This window comes from Protopterus annectens, chromosome 1.part0, assembly GCF_019279795.1.
Source record: "Protopterus annectens isolate FY-2018-M chromosome 1.part0, PAN1.0, whole genome shotgun sequence".
NCBI lineage: Eukaryota > Metazoa > Chordata > Ceratodontiformes > Protopteridae > Protopterus > Protopterus annectens.
Genome location: NC_056725.1, coordinates 757884366 through 757904913, shown reverse-complemented (window position 1 = coordinate 757904913; position 20548 = coordinate 757884366). Strand labels below are relative to the sequence as shown.

At 38.6% G+C, this 20548-nt stretch overlaps 1 protein-coding gene across 1 annotated transcript in view; it reads right to left on the bottom strand.

Annotated features, from left to right (window-relative positions):
- SERAC1 (serine active site containing 1) overlaps window positions 1–20548 on the bottom strand; it is a gene marked incomplete in the record, with an annotated part of 923851 nt that overhangs the window by 376225 nt on the left and 527078 nt on the right. Inside the window, 1 exon segment of the mRNA XM_044063262.1 lies at window positions 8153–8315. Coding sequence (XP_043919197.1) covers window positions 8153–8315 — 163 coding nt within the window.

Here is a 20548-nt window from a genome sequence, read left to right as displayed (position 1 = left end):
AAAAAAATTTTTAAGGACAGCACATCTATATAAATATTAAGCACGTGCTAGCTTCAGTGCCATTTTGAGAGTGCAGCCAGACAGTGAGCATGTACTAGTGTGATAGCTAGCAACTTGTTTGTAAGTTTATCTAAGTTAAAGTTATTCGGTCTCAATCCTGATGTGTTTGTACATAAGAAAGCTGCTTGAACAGAACCCACAGATGTTATTAGCTGTTTTACCCTGACCAGATGAATGACATTAGGGGTTCATGTTCATCTTATAACTCTTACGGAGACTTTTTTTCTTCAATGAGATTTCATGTAAAACAGAAAAAGAAGTTATGTCTTAACAAAGTTCTATCTGTTTGTTGATCCTCGTTCAGTCATTACGCATGGGTATAGGTTCCGAGCACAGAACCGAGCCAGCCATTTTCCAAGCTCGCGTCAGCTTCAAACTCTCGAGCTAAACTCTTACCCACAATCCCCCTCTCCCTGTTACCTCAGATTGAGTTTGCAAGTCAAAGAAGTTAGAGTCTACCTCTGGTCAAATAACCTAAGAGAATCCGATGGTGAGATCCACTAGAAACCACAAGAGGGGGGAGGGGGAAGGACGGAGGGTCATAATGTCTGAACGAGGATCAACAATACAGATGGAACGTTATGGTAAGACATAACATATTTATCTGATATTGTTAATCCTCATTCATTCCTTACGCATGGGACAGAGTCCCCAGCTACCTCTATTACCGGGAGGCTCTCATGGAAGGACATTCCTGAGCACCATAGAACCGAAAGATACTCTTCCCCTGGAAGCCAAATCCAATTTGTAATGATTGATGAAGGTATGAGGTGTAGCCCAAGTTGCAGCTGCACAGATGTCATGTAAAGAAGCTCTGGCATGGAAGGCAGCAGAACATGCCACCAACCTTGTTGGATGAGCTTTCATGGTAGTAGGCAACGAGATATTATGTGTGTAAATAAAGGTCACGCAGTCCCTTCAACCATCTAGCTAATGTGACCTTAGCAACAGCAGATCCTAATCTAGGTCCAGAAAAGGCCAAAAAATAACTGGTCAGATTAGCAAAAGGGTTTAGTCCTGTTTAAGTAAAAACTGATTTGCCTGTGCATATCTAGGGTATGTAGGTAATACTCTCCTCTGTTTGAATGATTGGGAAAGAAAACTGGCAATTCAATGGCTTGATTAATGGACATTTCAGGGATCACTTCAGGCAGAAATGACAGATTAGTTCTCAGAGACACTATCTGTATGAAAAATCAAGTATGGACTCTTGATACATAAAGCCTGAAGTTCAGAAATACGTCTGGCAGAAGTAATAGCGACCAAAAACAAGGTTTTCCATAACAAATACTTGAGGTCGCAAGAAGAGGCTGGTTCGAAAGGTGACATTGTCAGGGCTTGTAGAACTAATGATAAATCTCATGGTTGAATAGGTTCTCTAAAAGGTGGCTTCAGATGATTTACACCTTTTATGAATGTCTTGCACAATTTATGGGACATGAGAGGAATCTTGGACACCCTCATGAAAATTAGAAATTGCAGCCAAATGAACTCTAATGGTAGAGGCCGATAGACCCAATTGAAATAGGTCGGCCAGACAGTCTAGTATTATCGACACTGGTGCTGAAAAGGGGTCTACTTGTTTATCTTTCAGCCAACAGGTAAATCTTTTCCACTTGCTCAGATAAGTAATTCTAGTGGAAGACTTATGAGAAGCAATGAGAACATCACGTACTGGTAAAGAAAGATCATTTTGCCTGACAATCAAGGGAATTGGAGTAGTCAAGCCGTTAGCTTCAGGCTGTTCAAGTTGGGATGAATCAGGTTCTTTAGGTGTGAGATCAACTCCGAGGTTGGATGGAGAATCCATGGTCGATCTAGTAGGTGAGGCCAAAGGAAGGGGAACCAAATCTGTTGAGGCCAATATGGTGCTATGAGGATCACCTTGCTCTTCAACCGACTGGCTTTCTTCAGAAACTGGGGAATGAGGGGAAAGGGTGGAAATGCATAAAGAAGATCCGAGGGCCAATCGTGGACTAGAGCATCCCTGGGTGACTGTCCCGGAGGGGGAATCAGGGCGAAGTAGTTGCTGCATTTGTAGTTGGTCGGGGATGCAAAGAGATCGCAGCAAGGACGGCCCCAGCGGTGGAAGATCTCCACCGCTATCAAGGGATTCAGGGACCACTCGTGAGGTTGAAGAATGCACCTGCTGAGTCTGTCTGCTATCACACTGGAACTCCCGGGAATGTGCGTTGCTAGAAGAAAATGGTTGGTAGCCATCGCCCATTGCCATATCCTCATGGCCCCTCAACAAAGGGGAAAGATTTGGTTCCACCTTGTTTGCTGATGTACCAGACCACCGCCATGTTGTCTGATTGAATCGCAATTGTCCCAGACGGCAGCAGGGGATGAAATGCTTGCAACGCCAGAATCACCACCCTCAGCTCCAGAACATTTATATGCAGATGGGCCTCCAGTTCGGACCAACTGCCTTGGACTGTCTGTCCCTGACATAGCTCCCCCCCACCCCATCAGAGAGGTGTCTGTGGTCACTGTGGCCTTGGGTTGCTGGGGGGAGAAGGGGCGAGACCATTGTGAGAGATTGTGTGTCATCCACCAATTTAAATCCTGTTTGCACCTGTGGGTTACTCGAATCATGTCTGAAAGAGGATGCTGAAAAGGATACCATTGGGTGAGCAGTGGCCATTGTAGAAGTCTCATGTGAAACCTGGCCAGGGGAACAATGGTGATGGAGGCTGCTATGGAACCCAACAGCTGTAGAACCAAATGAGCCGTGGATTTTTCCTTTGAAAGGATTGGAATTAATTGTTGTTTTATCCTTAGAATTCTGTGCTCTGGGATAGCAGCTCTGCAGTTTTTTGTGTCCACGATAACCCCTATAAATTCTGTCGACTGAGATGGGGTGAGATTGGATTTCTGCCAGTTTATGGTTATGCCTAGCCTTTGAGCAGCAAGGTGAGAGTAAGCCAAGGCTTTTTTCCAGTAGATGTCTGGTGGGGGCAGAAATGAGCCAGTCGTCTAGGTATGGAAACACCTGGAATCCTTGAAGTCACAAGTGAGCTGTGACAACTGCCATGCACTTTGTGAACACTCTGGGGGCAGTAGAGAGTCCGAAGGGCAGTACTCTGAACTGGTAGTGACTGGCTCCCGCACGGAAGCGCAGAAATCTTCTTGATGGCCTGTCCATCTTTATGTGGTAGTACGCATTTTTAAGATGTAGAGCACAACCAATCATTTTCCAAAAGCAGCAGGATAGACTGTATTGTGACCATCTGGAATTTTTGTACTCTCACAAACTTGTTCAATACACTGAGATCCAAAGTTGGTCTCCAGTCCCCGGTTTTCTTTGGCACCAAAAATAGTCTTGAGTAGAATCTGGATGCTATCTCGTCTGGAGGGACTATTTGGATGACTCTTTCTTAGCAGCTTTTCTACCTCTAGTGCTGCTTCTTCCCTTTGACTGGGTGGAACATCAGGAAGATTTTTTTGAAGGGACAGGACAAAGATCAAAGGGGATATGATATCTTCTGGTTATAATCCTTTGTACCCAGGAATCGGTGGTGATGGTTAGCCAGGCAGAAGGGTACAAGGAGAAACGTCCCCCAACCACCTCCAGAGGAAAGGAGTTGGGCCGCTCTTCAGGGGCGCTGGTAGGATTGACCAGGGAAAGAATCCCTGGAACTCTGGTTACACGAACCTCCTCTGCCCTGAAAGGAGCATCTGCCTCTGGAGGAGAACTCGGCCTGTGTGTCACGGAAAGGACCTTGAGATTTCTTGAACAATATCTTCCCACTCTTTTGATTTCTGGAGAAAGCATGTTGAAGGGAAGAATAATGGACACCTACAGCAGAAAGGGTCTTACCGTCCTGTTCACATCTGGCCAGTATGCTTTTTACTTTGGGCCCAAACAATGAGGAGGCCTCAATGGGGGCATTAAGAAAGGAAGACAAAGGGTTCCGCAAAGTTGCACAAGGGAAACACACCTTTGCTTCAGCGACCTTTGCTATCAGGTCCCATTATAATTATATGTCAACCTGCTGCAAGGGATCTAGCTGCTCCTTCTGATGCGTGAGATATCAGTCGCATGAGGAGTTAGATATAGACTCAGCTGGCCACCATTGAGTCTATATCCACTTTTTCACGGATATCTCATCAGACACGGCACCAGCCAGGGTTTCATCTTGAGAGCTCAGAATGCTTGTGATCAGATCCCTTTGAAGCCTGGTAAAATGTGACATATAATTCAGGGACCTGATAGCAAAGGTCGCTGAAGCAAAGGTGTGTTTCCCTATCCTGTCCAGGGCTCTGGACACTCTGTTAGGCGGATGGACAGTCTGGCTTTCTTCTTCTGCCAGATCCTTTTTTGTTGCAGCTGCCACCACCAAAGCATCCACAGCAAGACCTTTGGACCAATGAGGATCCGAAGCAGGAGGGGATAAGATCTTATCTGGCCTCCAGGGAATAGGTTTGACGGTATCAGGAGCCTTCCAAGCACGCTGCACGATGAGCCTGACAAATTCATCGGCAGGTGGAGTAACCCAGGAGGTAGGGGGCTGGGCGCGAAAGGCCTGCAGGAACACAGATTCCTCACAGGTCAGATTAGAGGACTGCCAGTCACCTCTCTGTTTCAGGATTTCGAGGATATCGCCAAAGGATACCTCAGAGGGTGACCGAGGGGATCCTTCTCCCTCATCAAAATCTGTGTCTTTGGTGAGGGACTCCTCTATGGAGTCCATGTGCTTCCTCTTACACGAACATTTCCGGTGGACCTCCTCAGCGGGAGAAGCTGGGGAAGACAAGGGAAAGGGGGATTCCTGAGGGAATATGTCCTGCGGCCCTTGCACCTGGTATCCGCTAGATGCGACTTGTGAAACTAGTGTACCAGAGAGGAGGGCGGTGGTATAGACAGTCCAGTATCGCCAGCAGCAGCGAAAGCCTTCTCCATCAGTTGGAAGGCTGGTCCACCCGAAGAGGAGTGTATGTCTAGGACAGGGGGTACACCTCCCCTAAGTGGCTCAGCCTGCTGACCCAGAGTCCCTGGATGGCTGTGGAGCAGCAAGCTATACGTGTCACAGCTGACATCCTGGGTCGTAGTAAAACTTTCCTGCCACAAAGGCAACTGCGGCTCCTTAGTGAGATCCATAAAGGGAACTGCAAAAGGGGAAGACTGTGCTATATCCATGGACTTCAAAGGCAATGAAAGAGGAGAATAAGAACGGGTCTTTGGAGATGGGTGATCACCTCCCAAGGAAGGATAGTTCCTGAGGGGTGGGATACCTCTGGCCAAGATTGCTTGGTCCACAAGATGCAACACATCATGTTTGGAAAGGCTTCTAGTGAACCTCACAGACTGAGGGTGAAACAGGCCTGTCCACAAAAGAGGCAGACTCTGTGCCCATCTCATCTGACTGCACAGAGAACAATGGTGCCGAGAAAAACTGGACTACTGTTGTCTGCACCGAAGATGTCTTCGGTGCCAAGGTCATTGTCTGCACAGACACAGGGATCTGTGCCAAAGTGGTTGTCGGTGCCAAGGCTGGAACCGACAAAACTGGAGTCAATAATAAAGGAGTCGGTTCCGAGAAAGATCTCAGAGCCGACGCGGTCAAGGTCTGCGCCGACTGAACGGTCGGTGCCGATACAGTAGTAATGGTCTGAACTGATGAGCCCCTCGGTGCCGATATATAGAAGGCTGCCGGAGAAGACGGAGCCGAAATCACTAATGGAGCCGAAGGCCTCCGTGCCGAAGGTCTAGGCATCGAAAGCACTGGGGCTGACTGAGAAAGCTCCGGAGCCGAAACTTTAGCCTTTTTAGGTTTTGGTTGGCGGGAGTCCCCAGCCGGGGATGAAGGCAAAGATTTAGCCTTAGTAGAAACATCCAAGGTTTTCTTATGGGCTCAAGGAGGGGTTGAGGCCTCCGACCCAGAAATAGTCTTTGAAAAGGGAGATTTTAGAAGTCCCTTCAGTATCAGCTTGTTTTTCCTTTCCAACAAGGTTCTATTAGAAAAGTTGTCACAAATAGTACAAGGTGGATCAACAGACAAATGGGAAGCTCCCAAACAATAAACACACAGAGTGTGCATCAGAAGTAGGCAGTTTGTGTCCACAATCGGAACACCGCTTAAATCCCTGACTACTTTTCTTATCTGCCATGACAGCAAATTAAACAGTAGAAAAGGTTACCAACAATGGTAAAAGAGAGTACCCGAAGGTATGAGAGAAAAGGGTGAAAGGATTACCAACGATGGTAAAGAGAGAATACCTCACGGAAAAGTGGTAAAGAAAGGGCAGATCAACCTGAAGAAATTATAAGCGCTAAATGCGATAGGGTAAGAGACAATAAAATATGAACTTTTCTGACAGAAAAGTAGTCTATAAAGCTATTAAACAACAATTGACTATACTCAAGCTCAAGAGAAGTAGCTTGACACGACCGAATGGCAATGCGGCAAACGAAATCTGGGGTAACAGGGAGAGGGGGATTGTGGGTAAGAGTTTAGCTCGAGAGTTTGAAGCTGACACAAGCTTGGAAAATGGCCAGCTCGGTTCCGAACTCAGAATCGATACCAATGCGTAAGGAATGAATGAGAATTAACAATATCAGATCGGTACTTAGATTTCTGCAGAACTTCTACCTCAACCACCTCTGAATGATCAAACATAATGATCTTAACTTTTCCTGTAAGCAGGCCTCCAGAGTTTTTAATCTCCAACTTCTAGCTTTGCCATTGAAATTTCAGTAAAGTTTACACTCCACATGTGTGCTCTGCATTTACAAATTAAATGTGAGTGGTGCTCTTCCTTCATTATTCTAATTCCTCAGGTGCTCTATTCAAATTTGTGATGAATTTCAATTCATACATTCCTGAGACTTAACAAAATGTTTAATTCTAATGCCATTTATAAAGTATTTCTCACTCACGCAAGGTGGAGTGCATCGTCACCCCAAGCACATGATGCTTTAAACAATTGGACACTGACAGTTCTTGACACTTACAGCATGTCCCTCAAAAGTGTTGGGTCTGACAATATTTTTTTTAACTGCTTCAGCTCCTGAATTTTACTGATGAAGCCCAAAAGGAAAGTTATTAGTATGACTCTGAAAAAAATGCCCACAGTATCCAATGTGTCAGCTGCAGTACTTTAAACACTATATATGACTGCAGAACTGCTGACACTTGTATGCTGGATGCAATGTTTAGCGGGAAATGCAGTCAAACATGGTAAAAGCAGCAAAGGCAGGCATTATTCAACAGTTCTGTTCCATGGAATCCAAGGGCAACTGTGTTAGCACTGGGAAGACACCAATTTATGTCAGCATGCTGCACATCTAAAGGGGTATTCTGACAGTAAAGACAATCATCTGTGATCTTGCAGCTATTTTAAAGTTGGCTTTATATAATTCATCATAACAAGACAACTGCTGCACATCACTAGTTTCACAGGGAGGGAGCAACTCTGCAACAGAGCTAAAATGGAACATTTATGCAGCATTCTATTTCAGATGGTTGCAAAAACAATCTTAAATGAATCATACAAACTGTATGGACATCCTACAAAGGCATATGTCTACCACAGGTATACTTCTGATTTCCTTGGTAATGCAGAAGATTAAAAATCTGCAACAAGTGGTCTCTCCTCCAAAAATAAATTATAAAACTTGGTGACTAGTGCTGGTACTTTATGAAAACAATCAGCTGAAAAATATATGTATGACACACCCAAATCTTGGACAGAACTAAAGAAAATTCATCTGACCATTATGAGCAGAAAGTATTGTAAAAGTAAAAAAAACGAGCCTATGCTTGTTTGAAAAAATGAATGGCAAAGGACCCATATCACTGAAACTGGCCACAAACAAGATGAAGGTTCAAGAAGAAGCAGGCAGTTTTTTTAGGAAATCTGGCATTAACAAAGGAGGAGAGATTATAAGATGTCATAGCACTTCCTGAAACAGTATCTCACTTGACAAAATTTCAATGGCATAGTTTATTACACCAGCTACAATAAATATGGTTTTAGTGACTTGCCAATTGTTCAGCAACATATACTTGGTGCAAAATCCACAATTAACACCACAAAATCATCAGCAATGACTTGCAACAAAAGAGTACAAGCAGAATGACACCACCTGACTGAATTATGGCTGGGTGAAGATGTTCATGCAACGCCAAGTTTCCTATAATTCGAACAATATTTCTCTGGATTTTTTGGGAATCTCTGCGAAGTCTGTATATTTTCTGTAACAACTGCAGACTTCCATTTTTTACCATTTTATTACAGTGACTGGGAACCTGCAGTTTAAACAAACAGAAGGTCACTTTTTTATATAAAATAGAAAATGCCTTAAAACCCACCAAAGCTAAAAATACACTCAAATAGTCAATTATATAAAAAAGCATTAAAAAACAATTCATCGTAGGACATTAAACTGCATACCTAATTAAACAGTATTTTAGAATGGGATTACACCTGATTTCCTAAACTAACGGAAAATGAGAAGAAATAACTAGGGCTTTCAGAAACTAGGGAGGTTTAACACGGCAAACAGAGATGATGAAAACTAATTAGGGGGAGAGTGCCCAAAGAAGACAGGTGGTGTAGCAAATCTTAGAGAGGAAATGAACAGTGCTACATAAAAGAAACTAACAGGGGACACTGACGCACTTAAAGAACTTAAAAACCGTTTTGGATTTCTTTCTGCTGGTCGTTACCTATTTGCAAAGTTTATATTATAAAGAATCAACCATGACGGCCTTAAGAAGAAATGTTCACCATCAAAACGTATTCATTTTCACTTTGTGCAGCCATATGTACTAAGCAACTCAATACTCCCTATAATGTGAACTATTTTTGTTAACCCCTGCTCAAAAATAAAACTATCCTCTAGTAAAACAGTGTTGTAGTGTTACCTTTACCTGTTTGATCTTTAATAACCTACAACTGGGCCCTATCAACAGAAACAACTTTGTGTAATCAAATATACTGATGAAAAGTTTTCCCACATGCATAAAAAGAATAAAATGTGTTTTCACATTTTCTATAACAAATATATTTGCAGAAATTGAAAAGGCTGTAGTTTATGTTAGGCAAAATCCTTCTGCTAGCTTTGATATTACAGAATTTATTCTAAGACTGTTACTCCATATAAATTAATGAAGGTCTTGGTATCAGAGCAGAAATTTACACATAAAGAACTTGCAAATATTTTAAACTCCTTCACCCAATGATAAATATTTTGTATCTTAAAAAAAAGGGAAAGCAGTAGAAAATAAAAGCACTTGCTAATCAGCAGAATGTTGGAGACAGAATCTGCATTCCATGAAAACTAGTTTTGCTGCCTCCCTAGCACACTGCCACCACCAGTACAAAGTAAAGAGCTGTATAAACTATTTAAAAATTTCTGCTAAGAAAACCACTGCTACTGATCTGCATTACATATGTATGCATGTACTTAATTTTTAGTTTTCTTTAGCTACGTTAGAAAACTAAGAAATAATGCTTTTTCTTAATGGCACTCTCCACTCCAGCTCCATTATATTGCAAATATACTAAAAGAAGTTCATCACTATCTTCACCCAATATACCCTCACTCAGATATTCATCATCCCAGAATTTCTTGTACCTTCCTACAATCACTAAAGAGCATGTTCTTAAAGTGATGATAAATACTTCCTCCATGGATTCTGACAACATACCTGGTTGCTTACTAAACAGCAGGCAGACTCTTGCCAAACCTCTCTTGAAATTGTTTAACCTAAGCTTAACCACAATCTATGTTCCAGAATCCTGGCACACTGCTGGGATGATGTACCTCCACAAGGGTTGTCTTACTATACACCATAAAAATAAAGCTCAATTTGCCTGATGAGTATGAGCTATGGAACATATAACTGATCTCAAACAAGATAAAGAATCTCCTTAAGCTCGACCCACAATAACTTGGCCTTCTCTAGTGGAAATCATTCTAAAGTTAGGTCCGAACAGTTTTTGCCAGCTGGGCAACACAGCTACCACAGCTTTCTTCTAAAATACTACTAAACAAAACCTTCCAAATCTTCATCACTTTCTTCCCTCCAACTTCCGGACTTCCACAGGAATATCATCCGTTCCTGGAGACTTCCCTGTGGATTGATTACACATTTCTATTTTAAATATTGAGTCTCATCTTCTTCTAACCTTGTCATAATTAAGCCTTCCATAAATATTTCCATGTGTGCCTTATCTTGGTTTCAACATTCCTATGCTTTAATTGTATAAACATCTGTATATCAATAATACTTCCAGAGGAATTCTGGTTAGTTTTCTTATCAAATACTCCATAAGTTTGTCAACAACCCTTTCTAATTTCTGTTGCCAAAGTCTTGTGCCTAAGTTTTTCTGCTTTGGGTTATCATCAAAAAATATCTTCTTAACAGCAATCTTTCTAAACTCATACATACATATCCAAATATTCACTTATTTTCCCTTTAATATTCTGCAGTTATTGCTCCTCTTATTCTGTGAGATTCACTTAATATGTCATACTTTACCTTTGTCAACCCTTCTAAATAATTTCTATCATTTCTTTCCCATCTGTATTTCTTTCTTATACACTGTTTTTAAACTACATTTTCATTGTATCCCCCTCACAAGCTACATCTCCTGAAGAAAGTTCTGTCTTACCTAATAAATTTCAAATAATCGCAACTACTCATTTCTTAAATTCCAACCTGTATGACGGGTAAGTAGAAATGCATAATTGCCTCATTTTTACTCCATTACCCTGCATCATTATCTTAAGGTTTTATTAGTGCATGATCCGAAATTGCTTTTGGACGCGTGTCATTCAATTAAATATAAATGCTCCTGGGAAATGTACTTTCTATCCAATCTAGTCCAATTATACCTTAGGGAATAATAAGTAATTTTGTAGGAGCTCCTCCTACTGAATTCACATCTTCCATACCAACAATTCTCATATTTTTTTCAGAAATCTACACTCCTCTGTTATAGTTTTGCTTCTAGGTCTCCCTGATACATCCTCACTATTGCAAAGCAAGCGCCACTCCTCACCCATAAATAAAATTCCTTCCTGAAAGCTTATTATTTCGCCCAAACATTTCTTAATCTACATAATAGCAGTTTTTGGAAAAATATAATACATATCAGGGTAATCATACACCCCTGCCAACAGCCCCTAACTACCATAAATCTACTGTTATTGTTTTTTTTCATCCATCACTAATGGAACCCCTACATCAATCAGTATTGTTATTACTCCCCTTTTCCTTTATTCTGGATATTTTGCTGAATATCCATCCTGAACTCCTTTTTTGTCAAATCCACATGACCATTTCTATCCAAATGTGACTCCTGCAACAGTGCTATTTGTACTCTACATTTTTTTTATTATATTTATTGGAATTTATTTATCGGGACAGTCCACTGGGCCAGTAAGAGCCCACCCCGGGGAGAAAAGCTCCACAAAAAACAAACAAATATAGAACAGTATTTAACATTTGTAAAGTTCCATACAACCATGCCCATGAATTAAAGTAAAGGTAAAACAGGATTTGGCAATAGTTACAATTAAAACAAACTTATAATACAAAGTAAAACAAGTCATAAGTAAAAGGCCAACACTGTATGACACTTCTGCCATAAAACTAGTAGGTTACTCGAAACATAGTAGTTAGTCCTCATCTAACATATAATGTTGTCATAATATAATTCAATACTCTGTTTTGTCTATACATGTTAGGCAATTTATATTCAATGATAAAACTTATATAGAAGCCATTATAAGAACGCTATTATTTTTACCTATTATACAAGGCAAATCTTTACAATGCGTATTTCCAACATTTATCTTATATGTACCAACTGTTTGGCAGGCTAATCCCTTATGCAGTTGCTTCTCCTCTCCAGCAAATCTAGGTCATATTTTAAGACTTCTTCGGTATTCAGTAAAAATACAAATAAACTAAATTTTTAGAATTCCCATTCCTTTTTCACTTAGACCAAACACAACAAACTATGTATAGTTTTAGTGAATGAAGTTTATCCTGCCAGACAGGAGTAGATGCCCCAAATTAAGGGCTGCAGCCGTGAGCATTTCCTACTCTAAAATTAAGGATACTCATGTTAAAGTGCATACAGTATGTTCCCACTTACCCTGATTGCTAGCTGTTATTCTAGTATACTTATTCACTCCAAGAAGTGAAAAACGTCTTGCAGGTTTTCAGTAAACATTAACTTTTAGCTTTAAGACAAGTGCAAAAGGTACCTTTAAATAAATAGTGACATTTATATTAAATGCATTTTAAGCAATAGAGCTACTGGGAAGATAACTACTTTCATAACTTAAATGACACAAACTTTTTACAGTTCACTTTTACCACACTTTTGGAAACAGGAAGTTTAGACCAGTTATCTTCTTACAAGGATGTTAATAAACAAAAAAGACTGAAAGTAATATATAGAAAATCCACATATTCTAATAGTTTTTGCATTTAGCCAGTAATACTCTACTAAAAAGATCGGTTGTAAAAGGTCAGTTTTATGAAATGCAACAAAAAAAAAAAAATATTTTTTTTGGAAGCTATCCACTTACTTTTGATTGACACATCATAGTGGGAGTAGTAAATAAGCGGAAGATAGAAGTAACTAATTATAATGTGTCTTTTTTACACACTTTTCTCGCTAGATTTTCAAAAATTAGAACAATGCCTAGCTAAGCATATTATTAGCAATACAGGGCATTCCTTCAACTTTATTATACTAACAAAGAATGCCAGATCCAATGGGTGGCTCATTTGGATATGAAATGGACCCAACATCAATTATCAAAACTAATCAGTATTTTTAATGTTTAAATGTGGAAATAATGTTCCAAATTGTGGAAATATTTTTGGTAACAATTTAAAATATACACAAATATTTTTAGTTTATCATTCACTGTTTTATAACATTTTAATATATCACATAAGTATGAAGCAAGTTGTGTGATTAAATAACCCAGTAATTATAGAGTTTAACATCTGTGTAAATATTTTGATGAATGGGTATTACTGCTGTTTCCGTTGCAATGCCTATAGAGGCACTCTATCTTTACCTTTATTCAAGGCTTATGTTTGCAATGGATTATACTACTTTAAGGTAACCACTTTATCCCAATTGGTTCTATACATATATTTTAAAAATGTCATTTCCTGTTCTGCTGTTTGTCTGAGGAAGGCTAAATATTGTCATTAAGTCTCTTTTTTTTTTTTAGTAGTCTCTCATAGTGTTCTTGTTTGTGGTTTGGTTTTTTACTTTCATAACTTATTCACTTTCCACAGTTTCAAATCTTTTTCACCCATTTGCCCCGCACCTTTAAATGTTAATTACACTGCATCTATTACACTTCTCTCAGCAAACGGTACTCAAAGCTCTCATGAATAATTGCCTGCACCTGCTCCAAGTAAAAACAGCAAGCAATAAGGAAAAACAAAACAACCGGTAACTCAACAGATGCATGACATGCATGAAAGAATCTTTGTAAATTTCTTTGAGAACAAATTGTTCAGACTCCCCCCATGACCAAATGCCTGCACCTGCACATTTCTTCTCTCTCACTAAGAGCCTTTGCTAATGGAAAAACAAAACACAGCTAATAACTTTACAGATTCAAGAAACTTATTTTCCATTCCTTTCATTATTTTTGACTTATTTTATTGAAGCCTATTTGCTTACTAAAACTTGTCGGTAGCTTAAACAAGATCATAACATGACATTAACTTTAACTTGCTTCTGTCTGGCTTTTATATTACTACAACTTAAAGTACTTGTTAGCTTTAATTATCTTTAATATATACAGCGGTCACTGATAAGTCTACCCCATCTCATATTTAAAACAGCTGACTGCACACTATACAAAAATGCTTTACAATATTTTTGTATTATTCTTATATTTTCGGATGCCACAGTGATGCAGCGATTGTGTTGTTGCCTCACAGCAAGAGGTTCGATTCTCAGCTGGGGTGCCTTCTGTGTGGAGTCTGCATGTCCTCCCTGCATCCATGTGGGTTTTCTCTGGGTGCTCCTTTTTCCTCCAACGTTACAAAGACATGTGCCTAGAGCATTTCTCTCCGGGCTTCCTCTGAAAATTGGCTGTTCCAAGTTGGACTTTCCCGGTAAACAAATGTTAAATAAAATAAATATAGCAAGTAGTTTATATCATGATTTTTATTAGTATTAACAACAAAAACAGTTTTACTTACAGTTACTTGTTCAATACCTTCAGTGTTTTTCTAAACATTAATGACAAAGTTGAGTGCATGCTTTACAGTTTATTTAGCAGTTTAATGCATTCGGCAAAATTTCACTCTTTCACAGCTGCTTTTTCTCATAAAACCACATGTTGCACATCTATTCCCACATTCAATGGAATTGATGCTTTATAGACAACTTCACCGGCCCTTTCTTCATGCTTTCTAATTTCACACAGGGAGAGTTCAAATAAATCTGTTGATCAATGTGCAGCCATCTTGGTTGGTCCTGGACTCTTCTTCCTTGAGAAAGGAGATAAACCATGAGGGTGGGTATCGGCAAGGCATACATGGTCAATAGACAAACAGCTTTGAACCTCTTCCGAATCCAATTTATTTAAGCTTTATTAACTGGGTAAATCATTTCAATGTTGCTGGTCTTGCTGATAATCTCCATCTCCCAACACTAGCCTCTGGTTCAAGTCCAAGGCAGGCACTAATCAGCGCTGTGCTTTTTTTTGTCTCTCAAGCATTTTCGTTTGGAACAATGAAAAAGGTTTCACTGGCAAAGTCTCTCTATGATCATTGTTATTACTAGAATAAGGAAGAGGAGTATCTCTTTGCTTCATAGTTCACACTTTGTTGGATAAACTGTTTTATTTCCTCCTAGTCTGTTCTACATAAAAATGTCTTTGCTCAAACAGGGTAAATATTATTATGAAGACAACTTGATACATCAGCTTGAATCTCATGTCCACCTCTTGGCATTCCCATATTGCTGGGATAAAGTTGCTTTTCTTCTGCCTAGTGTACAGTGAATAATCATTTTCTACAACCACTATACCCTACCCAATCTTAACACTTTTCAGTTCTGCCACAGTCAGGAGCAACTTTCTGCTGGTATCTTTTCTAATATAGGCCTTGGCTGTTTTGTCTTTGTTAGAGTTGAAGCATACACATAATGGGCCCTCTCAATTAAATTACTGTGGGGAAACCCAGTTCAGTAGCTTATTTGTACTTTCATAGATATTATGCAGTCTGACCCTACAAGTGTACTGGGGTACAGCAGAACATCTTGTATTGTCTTCTAACTCTATTTCTGAAACAGCTGTTCTTGAGAAACCATGTTCAGCTAGCCTTTTTCATTTCAGCTCTCTGGTTTTTAAAGTTTTATCAGTTTATCTGAACAGACAGTTTTTCCAGAATTTATTAGCTGACTTGATATTTTCCACTTGATTTATTTTTTTTTTAAATTATTGGAAGTCATTTCTTGTACCAAAGCTAAAACTTGAACTGTTTTTGCTGAATAGCTGTAATATTCCTTCCAGCAAGATTGTTTTCACTTTTCCTATTCTAGTCGATTTTCCCTCAGGTTCTTTAAATTTTCTTATCTTCCAGGCAGTGTAATTACTAGCCAGTAAACAAACTTACCCAAACTGACAATTGCACTGGCCCTTTCCTCCTAGTTTCTAATTTCACATGGGGAAAGCTAAAATCAATCTGCTGATCAATGTGTAGTGATCTTGGAAGTTCTCAGCATCTCCTCCTTAAGAAAGGAGATAAAATATTGATCGTATATACTGGCAATATGTATATGGTCATTAGATTAAAACAGTCTTGAAACTCCTATGAATCCTACTTATTTACTTAAGCTTTGTTAACTGGGTGAATGAACTGGTCCAAAGACCCTTTTCTACCATGATCCAAGCCAATAATGCAAGGACAGCTGCAAACAAACAGATTACATGCATATAAAAAGTACGCAGTCTCAGCAGTTAAACAGGCAGAACAAACACCTCTGGTGCTGGAAGAGCTGAAGTCTTTGTGATCTAGCCCCCCTCCAGATAGCTGGATTAAGTTTCCAGTACTAACACTGCTGTGCAGCATAAGGGGACAATGCACTCCAGAGCTTGCCATTCTTAGAATGCGATGTTAAACCTAGACCACCATCTGCCAGACTTACTAGCAGATCAGGTGGATGCAAAAGATTCCATGGCAATTATAGAAAGAGTATGTGTTACTTTACTTATTTACCTCTTTCATTGTGTACACCCATTCATGACATATCTTGTAATTTCTTTGAAGCTTTAAACCTTAGCATATAAAATGTATAAGAAAAATATTTTCATAATTTCAAGAAAAAAAAACCTCAAAAAATTATTTTTTAATCCATCAACTGCCTTTTTTAAATTACCTACCCCCATCCATTCTTCTACAACCATTTCTTTATCAAATAGATCTTTGCAATCCCAATTTAATACAATAATCCATCACATCTTTTCCAAAATATCTAGATTTCATACTTTTTCTCATTTCCATGCATCATGACTATTGTTATACTTAAAACCCTTCCTATTTATATTCCATTGTAAAATATTCTCAAACCTTTTCCTTTTATTCTTTACAGCATTTCTTATACATTCTTTTTAACTCCTTCCAAAGATATATGATTTAATGTTTCTCTATAATACTGGTACACCATAATTTCTGTTATCAATCTCATTACTTTTTACCTTCTAATAACTTTGTTTTACTTTCATCATAGTTTACCACTTTTTTTCCTCCTCATTTCCACATATCTTTATACCTTACTTATTTTCTCCATCAATTGCAAATCTCACTCACATTCTGTAATACTCAAACAAAATGCATAGATGATAAGTATATAGTACAGGACTTGAGAATCAAACCTCCTCCTTCAGTTTTATTATATACCACCCCTCTTTTTCACTGGATTCAGTCTTGATCCTCAAATAAAATATTTCCTAATATGTATGCATTTATTTTGTTAAATGATAAATTAAAACTTCACAATGAGAACATTTTTATTTTCTCCAATACTGTTTTCCACTGTCCTATTTTCATACACTGTCACTCCTAATGCACTTTCTTCCTAGTATATAACATATTCCACTTATTTACAGTTGCATCATATCCTTTTTACTTTCTAACTGCAACTGAGCTTTCTTTAACAATTCCTCCACTTGTACCAGCACTTCACTTATCCATATCTTATTTTTGCCACAATCACTAATCATCTGCACACGACAGGCAAGCCGTATTACAACTCCTTTTCCCAGGTTTCATTTTGCCTCTTATTTCACACACACATGCTTGAATCATTGCATTCATTGTCAATACAAACACATAATTAATGGACTTCTGTTCAACTCCTCTCCTAATTTTCATCTTTTCTCTCATTCATCCATTTACCATAACTTTCACCCATGACATTTCACAGAATGCTTTTATAACCTTCATTTTTTTCTCCTAGCTCATATGTCTCTAGAAACTTCCATACTGCTTCTTGAATAACCTCGTCAAATGCCTTGGCCACATCAAGTCACAAGACTTTGAAAGAATATAACAAAGTAAAACTAATGTTACTTCTCTTACCATTTATTAGCATTTCCTTCACCTCTCCCCTACAGATTCCAAAAATACCCTTCTATATAATTCAAAACCTGCTGCATCCTTTTTTGTATTATTTTCATAAAAATATAATCTGTATTTTCCAGTACTGCTGGCCTCCAATGTTTTCCATCTTTTTTCTTACATCCATACAAATGGAATTACTTCACCACAAATCCCTTCATCTGTTATTCCTTTCTATACCCATTCTTTTATATTTTACAGACTAATCATTTTCATTTACCTCTTTATACTATTCATAACCTAATCGATCTATTCCTGATACTCATTCTTCCCTTCCTCCTCTCATTTCAATTTCTCTCATAGTAATATCCTTTTCTACAGAATTCTTAAAAAAAAAAATACTGGTTAAACTATTTCCTTTATATAAATTCTACCCACAATCTTTTCCACAATTTCCATAAATTCTCCCTGCCTGCATTTACTACTTCCTTCAAACACTGCACCCATTCTTCCTTCTCTTATTTTTTCATCTCTTCTCGAAATACTCTTTATAAAACACTAACTTCTGTTCTATTTTTTCATAATGCTATTTCACTCATTCCATCACCACACTGTTCTATTTCTTTTTCATATCTTTTTATGATTTCTTTATACACACATCCTTTGCTTCATTCTTTAAACAAAAATATTTTCTTGTATTTTTCTTTACAAGCACTCCAGTCTGTCCAGTGTTCATAATGTCCTCTCATTGTCATGTGCTGCTCCCATAAAAACCTATTCATTTAATCTGTTTTAACAAAGTCTCAGGTCATTCTTTTTATTCCTTTCCTTTCTATTTGGCTGCTGTTATTCTAGTCCATACCACTCTGATATGAAAACTCAGCCCATCCCACCTCTTATTTCTTTCATGTTTTTTCCCTGAATACACCACAATCTATTTCAAATATCAGGGGCTTCTTTTATATATCCATTCTCTATTTTTGACCATTTAAATCCTCAGTGTCTTTAAACTTTCCCTCTTTCTCAGACTGCAGTTGCAAGCTCCAATCATAACAACTTGCATATTTAATCAGACAATTTTAAGTTCCCCAAACATGTTTTTCTTCTCTGCCATATTGGAGCATGTATTAATTACAGCTATCCCTATACATTTTTCCCCTTTCCTTACATCACACACCAGTAATCTTTCCAGGTACTGTTACAATTACATCCAATGTTCTCAGCTCTTCACATGCAAGACAAATTCTATTCCTGAACATACACCACTACCCACTAACCATATCATCTTTTTAACCCATACTATCTGAATTCACTTCCTTTTTTTCTTCAAAACCATGTCTTGTATCAAACAACCATAAATACTTATTGTTTTACACAATTTAGTCATTACCATATATCATATGTCACTTTGAATGCTGTTTACATATTTTTCTTTTCCTTAATAGAATCCTCCCCAATAGACTTCAGTTTCTTCTTCTTCTCCTCCTGTCTCAAATCTCCATCTTCCCCTTTTTCACTTCATATTGCTGTTTTCATCTTGCCCTGTAGTACTGTTTGTAAATTTCTCATTTCATTCCCATCAACCTTCTCTCTCCCATAAAACTTTATCCACAAACATCTTTAGTTATACTATCCTCAAATTACTTTTCTTCTGAAATATTCTCTTCTTTTTCTGACCCTTTCTTTTCTAGTAAATGACAGTCAAACCAAAAATATCCAAATTCATTACATTTTCTACATTTGGGCTTTAAATTTTTTGTAGTACACCCCCTTTCCCAGCAGTGGACACATCATCTTTTATTACAGTCTTGCACCAAATACTTCTCATCTCTACAGAGACATGCTTTAGGTTGACTCCAATACCACATTGCTCACCATTTCTCACCGAGTTACAATATTTTAAATGTGTTGCATTTTGCCCTTATCCACTTCCAGTGCCATCCATATCTCCAACACCTGTCCAAATATGTACATCATACTGTTTATAATCTTATGCACCTTTTAGAAAGAGACAGATCAAAGGTCCATCTTCCTCTGTATCTACTGTTCTGAATTGTACATGGTCTTCCTTAACTGTAGTCTCAAGTTTTGGAAAGCATTCACTCTGACGTACATGGGCTCTTTTTTCTAAACTTTATTCCTAATTTATTCATTTTTTTTCATATAAATTAAATTTCAAAAGTAACTTCACAGAAATCTTCTGTTACCAAGTGTATTACTGCTCTATGTCATGTACTTTAAAACCCAAAGGTAAAGTAATACCATCTATAACTTCTACATTCTTTGTTTTGATTCTTACCAGTGGTCTTCAGATCTTGTTTTGTTGCCGTTTTACAGTCCTTGTTTTCTTTCATCTTCAGTCATGGTATCTTTCCTTTATTTACCATTACTACACATGTAAACTTTTTTTACCACTCACCATCACCCTGTTACAGGAACATGGCTTTTAAACCAGCTATTCCATTAGTCAAGTACAGCCTCAAACTGCTGTCAAAACCTGCTAAATCAGCTCCTTTTCCTGATCCACCTGGCAGAACCTCCACTGTTACCTCTCACAGCATGCCATTCACAATACTCCAGATGACTTCATCAATTGTATTTGGCTCATTTTGATTCATCATTTTCTGCAACACAGGAATTTCCAGACCACCCATTCCTCCAGTTCTGTAACAATAATCTCCTTTCAAGGAGACTACTTGTGATACTTCAATATTCTGCAGAGCTCTACTCGGAGGCTTTCTCCTTTCCTCCTCCATCTTGGAATTCTTCAAGCACTAGTGGCAGTCCTCTGGCACCACATCTTGCTCAGAAAGAGAAGGTGAAGTTTCTTGGTTCCCTGGCCACATTTCTGTCAGTATGAATACCATATAGAGTCTCCAATGAAAACAGGCTACTGGCCAAGTAAAACTAACCCAGTCGAC